General features: G+C 30.8%; 1 protein-coding gene across 1 annotated transcript; it reads left to right on the forward strand.

Annotated features, from left to right (window-relative positions):
• Window positions 1–2024: 2024 nt before the first annotated feature.
• On the forward strand, window positions 2025–6156 carry LOC132728325 (uncharacterized). The gene is made up of 3 exons (XM_060713976.1): window positions 2025–2181; window positions 4791–4981; window positions 5614–6156. The coding sequence occupies exons 1-3, from the start codon at window positions 2085–2087 to the stop codon at window positions 5749–5751; spliced, it is 426 nt and encodes a 141-aa protein (XP_060569959.1). The 5' UTR covers window positions 2025–2084; the 3' UTR covers window positions 5752–6156.
• The last annotated feature ends 832 nt before the right edge of the window (window positions 6157–6988 follow it).

Genomic DNA, 6988 nt, shown 5'->3' on the forward strand with positions numbered 1-6988 from the left:
TTTGATACGACCTTGATCGGACGGTCTAGTAACGTTGATTTTGTGTAAATCTAGAATATCTTGATAATCCACCGTAGTTGAAGTTTATAAGCTGCGTACTATTGGGTGTTGAAAGAGATTTGCCTCGGCTTGTAGTCACCCTGACGTCATCAGAATAATTATGATCGTATATAGACCACTTTAACAGGGCTTCAGGTATTATAAATTATAGAAATAATTTACAACAGTTGACTATCAATATATCAATAACAATCTTAAAACGTTATCGAAGTACACGTCATTTTATACCTTTGTTTAGAGTTAAATTTCAATATCTGTCGCATCTACTCGACCGTTTCCGTCAAACTTCGGACAAGGACATATGAATAATAGCCGAGGAGTTCTGATTGGTGTCAACTTTAAAAGGAAAGCAATTGGAACAGCTGACTTAATTAAGCTTCAATGTTTAGTCGTATACTATTGGCACGATAATGACAATATTGCTTACTTGTACAAATATTACAAAGTAAATACTAGTATTCCAGTTACCATTCTTATTGCTAATGGTCATGTTTTGCACACGTTGTATACAATTAGAAAACATTGCTGTCAATGGTTATGGACATATACATTATGCCAATAAACAATTTGATTGAAAGGATTATATAATATTTGTATGGTCATACTTATATTGATAGCATTGACCGCTTTTATATACCTATACTGTACAATCCGATTATATCATTGTACTTTCTCGCAAGGATTTGTTTTGTACTTGGCTATATAAATACAAGATGATATCGGGTTATTGAACCCGTTACCTTTAGCAACCAAAATGCTTTAATCTACTCACGCTTTCGATATACATGTAGTCTGAAAGTCTCGTATTTTAATACTTATCTTTTTTGTTTTTACTTGTGTTCCGTATGGGCTCTTTCTTTGCTGGATAGAAAGAAAAGGGGATAAGGGTCAACAAGTACGGCGATACAAAGACGAAACTTGAAATGAGGAACATTTTGCATTTTAATACGTTGTTCATTTTTACTCTTTGTTAATAACATGGGCATATCTTTTATTTCCCTGAAAACTGCTACAAAGCACTCGTATACTAGTATTTGAAATTATGAGAATTTTTTGTTGAAAAAATTTAGAACTGAGGATAATTATGTACATGACTAAAATCGATCGTAAATTCAAACATATTTTTTCAGTTTGTTTAGATAAACGATTTGATGTAAAAGCGGTTCATGTCTTAGAAGTGTTTTATTTGCCTAGCAGCTTTGTAAATAAGTATATAATCATTGATATATTATACCGTCTCAGTTTGAACCTTGACCTTCGCCTACCATTTACAAAAATATATTCAAATTAACTAACGTGTCTAGATTTTTTGTGACCAAGTTTGTTATTTTTCTTACATGTCTTATTTTTTTAAATCAAGATGTAGTGAGAAACGATCGAGTGTCATATTGTCTTTGATTTGTTGACGACTCTTTACGTGAATTACGAGGGCCGTATTACGCTATATGTGATTTAACAGCCTTTAAGTATTAAAATGACGGTATATACAATTCACATTTTACTTTGCATCAATCGAATAAATGTTGTTTCTTTTTCAAATTCGTAGTAAAGACAATTACGTGATATTTAGTTTTATTATATATTGCGTAGGATGTCTAAACACTGTTGTGTCTAAGTTTTTACGTGTTGATGAATGAACATTAGAAAGCATGGCTCAAGATATTTTTTAACTCGAAACCAATTTCAAAATCTGAAAATTATCGGAACATTGTACAGTACTGTAGATTAGACTGTATAACATACTACGGAAATAATCCGAAAATCAAGGTCATACATGTATATGGTACTATTTATGACATTGTTAATCTTTATTAAATATGTATAAATATAGCACGATGACGAACTGACCATAACATAAACAGTCGGTCACTATGTTTATATTGATTACAGGCCGGTTGGCATGATGTCAAAGTTTTAAACCATACAGGTATTCCTCCCACTTATATATGATATATATTAGCCATAAATCAGTAAGAACTGCGGGAGAAAGGTGTACTAGACGCTCAAAGTTACTAAATTTAACAATGGCAGGAATCAAAGCTTTAATTGGAGATGAAGTTCAAGATAAAAGTGGAAAAATGTGTCCAGTTGAGGAAATATGTGCAGGCAAAAAAGCTGTCGGTAAGATAGTTTCATTTCTCGAGTTTAAATCATTTTGATGTATCACCAAGGTATGAATATGTTACGATACAGGTACGTTCGACAAAAAAAGGCACTTAATTAAAGAGTACATATAAGTTTAAATGAAGTTAAATTGTTGCACTTTAAACAAAGATTTTTAAAGTGCGACTGTCATATTTATACTAAGTTTGTCTATACATATATACAGTTATATCGGACGAAACAAGTTTGTACAAGGAGTATGTCAAGGTGACATTTTTTTACAATGATTGTTGCGTGAAATGTTTAAAATAGATAAGACAACCTCATTGAAAGTTTATATTTTAGAACTATAAATATTATATACGCACATATACTTCATATATATGTGTAATCTATTCATGCATTTAACATTTAAAATTATCTTGCGGCAAGGATAGCTGTGTAAAAATTAACATCTTTATGAAATTAACATATGATGTACATCGATCGTAATTCAATTTACGCGTACGACGACAAGTCGAATACTGTATACCTGTTGGTCTGATGTATATATTTTTTCTGAACCAGAGTTATATTAAAAGAGTCTGTTATTAATCTGGTTACAGGTTAGAAATTAATAACTCTTTTGTAGCTACCTATTCAATAATAAATGATGAAAAGTGTGTAAAAAATAAGGAGTCCTACCATTTTATCTTTGTTAAACATATTCTTTGGTAAATAAAACGTCCGCAAAGGATTTCAGCTTAATCGGCGTTTTAAGTGTGCCATTTTACGAGTATAATCTAGGCACGAAAATCGTATTAACTGATTATTTAAGAATGTTATAATTTAAATTAATAAAACTTTTTGAGTAAAACATTTTCAAGCATTTTAAACTATTCTTAAAATGTCCAAAATTATTGACGCAGCAAGTACATGATGTCATTTTTAAAAATAAATATTCATGTATACATGTATACAGTATAGTTATATTGATAAGATTATTGTTGGCAACTTATATTCTTAAATATTCGGTTGTATTACATAATAATATTTGTTCAAAAAATAAGAACAAGGATATTTTGGGCTACCACTCAACCATCAAGCGGATTGTACATGTATAATAAAGCATGTTTATATTCCCATGAATGAAATGTAAATATTTTATAACCGTTACATTAGCATTATCACCACTTATTTCAATACTTAATCTATTCGTAATAGTTATTTCTGATCGATATTGTATTGCGATATATTGAATATGACGTGACATGTATGATAATATTATGTGTACATATTTTGTACTTCCACCATTTTGTCAAAACGTGAACATACTTCTTATATGATAAATTTCATTTTCAATGTTATATCACATTATATACCTTTTTTAAACCTAACTGCCAAATGATAAGATGTCGAAAATATTTATATATGTTTTATACAAATAGATATTTGGACTTGACTTAAAATCTAAACGATATAATTATTATTATCAGTTCATAACTTCATATATTTCTCCTATCTTATGCGGAACTAGGTGCCCCCTGCTTGCAGTTTTTTCAGACAGAGTCGGGCATTTGTAAAGAACCACAAACCTTTCGGAATTTAGCTATGAAATTCTAGCTGCTAAACTTTCTTGTTGGATTCAAACCCGCAGCCAACAGGGGCGAGTGGTTTGATCACATTGGTATTTACCTGTCAACCGCGGAGACCGCTTTTGACTTCTTTAATCTGATTTGAAATTACAGACCTTTTCTTTAAACTGTTTAAAACTATTTCTAAAATGGTCTAAAATAAGTTAACTTGCCGATTCGTTTGAGTTATTGCTTGTAAAGTATTGAAGAATCTTTACATTTATTGATTAGATTTGTACTTCCTGAGACCGGAGAAATCCATTCATACCCGTGCATTGTTGTACCTAATAGTTTACCAACATGTATCGACCTGTATAATGTATAGAGTCAATATATTATTAATACATGTATCATTGTATGTTTTGTAATTAGTCAGTCTATTTAGATTGTAACACGATTCATTCCTCTCTATTTCGCACACTGTATGTTTTCACATTTTACCCAGTATCTTATTGCGTGACATTTAATTATGTATATAATATACAGTAAACAACCTCTTAATAACTGGATGAAAGTTGTTGTAATTACGGGATGGTCTCATTAGTGGATACTATGATTAAGGCATATATATTATATGACCACTGTCTTATTTTGGTATTTTTGTTATATAACAATTAGATACTACTACACTTTATAAAATTATATATTTTAATATTCAATACATAATTCTAGGTAAATTATTATTTAGTTGGTCTGGCTGACCTTAAACCACTTGCCCCTGTCACTGTTAGTGCCGCGAGCGATATGTGATAGCTCACGGAATGCGTGGTGGTGCCCGTTTGTGGCTGAAATCGTGCACAGAGGGGCACGGAGTAGCGATTAAAATCTTTTTTCTCTCGAACAATAAACCTGGAAAGTCGCCATACAAATACTACTATGTTGCTGCAACGTAAAACCCAAGCAAAACAAGTCCTTTATCCTCTGAACATTGAAGAATTATAGCTTTAACAGAAATAAAATTAGATGTATCACGAATACTGTATTCATAACAAAATCTTGTTGTTTTTTTTACAGGAATTTATTTCTCGGCCCATTGGTGTCCACCATGTCGGGGATTCACACCTGTTTTAGCCGAGTTTTACAAAGAAAATGACGGCGACTGTGTTATTATATTTGTCAGCTCCGACAGAGATCAGGCTAGTTTTGATGAATATTTCGGAGAAATGCCCTGGTATGCCTTGCCATTCGCCAAACGAGACGTCAAGGTAAGAAAAATGAGTTTAAAGGCCCAATAAGCCTCTGAAATTGTTTTATTTTTCAAAAACTTTTTAATTTTATTGGCCTGTTATAGCTTCCAAAAAGCTACTCATTGACCAATTACCTAATCTATCTTTATAGCTTCTGCTGCTTTCTGGTTATTAGTACAATAAATAAATAGTAATTTGTATGGATGTCAAAATACTACTTCGTTTATATTTTGCTACTACATGTATTATGACAAATAATTTCATTTTTTTTGTGCTACTTTCTTCTTTTACATGAAGGGACTTGAAATAATTTTTCGTGATTTGTGAACCATTTTATGTAGGTCTGGCCTAAAAACTTGTGTGCACATTCTCAGATTATTCCCTCGCCCCGCTTTCCCATAAACATCATTTTTATTGTGCAAAATGACACAAAACTAATTTGTTTTTGTGTATGTGTTTTGTTTTTATCTTTTTTCTTTAGTGTGGGGAGGGGTGTTTTTGTTTTGGTTCCCAAACTGATGATATGCTATTTGAAAATATTGCTTTTAAGCTTTTTATACAATAATTGTTAAATAATTAACACGATTTATGTAATCAAAAATTGTATTATCACATGTTCTCTTATAAAAAATGTTTTGTTTATTTGACAGGAATCTGTATCACAAAAATACGGAGTTCGTGGAATTCCAACATTAGTTGTACTTAGACCAGATGGCACGACGATAGAAGAAAATGGACGCGGAAGTGTAGCCAATTCGAACGGAAAATTTCCACAAAACTGGTGTTAGAAATATGAACGCTAGCAATAATGAAATATCCAATCATCAATAAATTAATCAACAATTAATCATGTTAATTACACAGAGCATATTTTGCAATCTAAACAGTTATTTTTTTTTATCAATATACTTAAAATGAGCTATTTTTTTCAACCGTAAGTGCAATTATGTCTAATAGAATGAATTATATTACTATTAATAGAATTGATTTATAACATTTCATTTTATATTCACTTTTGTAACTGTTACAGCGTTCGTTTTTTTTAATTCATTCAAAATTAGGTTACCGTGGTACATGTAATATCATAACAAATACGCTTCATCATCAGAAATTATTTCTTAATGTGCATAATATTTATGTAATTGTAATAGTGAAACCATTTGTACAATTCATTCATAAAATTTGTAAACACATTTTTGTCAATCGTTTTTTATTTTTCCAAAAGGGCATCGACCGAATTGTTCAATACACGTCTGATATTTGATTGGTCATCAATTACAATGTAGTTAAAAAGCAGTTAACAGTTCGAAACCCGTAAGGAAAGTTGGTTGTATAAAGTTTGTAAAGTCAGAGTGATCTCCCTTGTTAAAACTCTAAATGCCAATAAAATTTATATGGAACCAGTTTAAACGGTGGTGGTATTTCTATATGGAAGATTTTGTTTAGTTGATTTCATCAAATTAAATTCAAGAATATGTAAAAATGATTCCTGTGTTCTAAAAATAGCCAAAAACATGGACTTCAGAATCAAAAGATTACCTATGCATGTAATGATATTTTTCTGCCAATTTTAAATGTTAGTTAGTTAACGTTTCATTTATATATCACTACCTTGCCAAAAACAGACATCATGTACATTTATTGCCATGTTAAAGTAAATACATAAATCGAACTTTATATATGATGTGAGCGATTCATGCGTTTAGTAACTAAGATGTGTTAATCAAAAGTTAATGAAAGTCACCGGTCCCTTAAGATTAGAATGAACTATTTAATATTTATACCGAGATGTCACGAGAAAAAATCGTTAAGCTTTGCCATCAACATAAAGAAGTTGTTCTGCGGAAACATGCAAATGGTTTTAATTTAGGTATTCATTAAACAGACTGTTTCTTGAAAGGTTCAATTAACAAATCAATGTTATACTGCCTTTAATGTCGTTGTTTTAAGTAGAAGATTTGTGAAAAGAATTTCCCATAATGTTTAATATAGATCGGTCAGTGATATCCGAGATTAATTTTCTGA

This window comes from Ruditapes philippinarum, unplaced genomic scaffold, assembly GCF_026571515.1.
Source record: "Ruditapes philippinarum isolate M1 unplaced genomic scaffold, ASM2657151v2 ctg4657_1_1_1_1, whole genome shotgun sequence".
Lineage (NCBI taxonomy): Eukaryota > Metazoa > Mollusca > Bivalvia > Venerida > Veneridae > Ruditapes > Ruditapes philippinarum.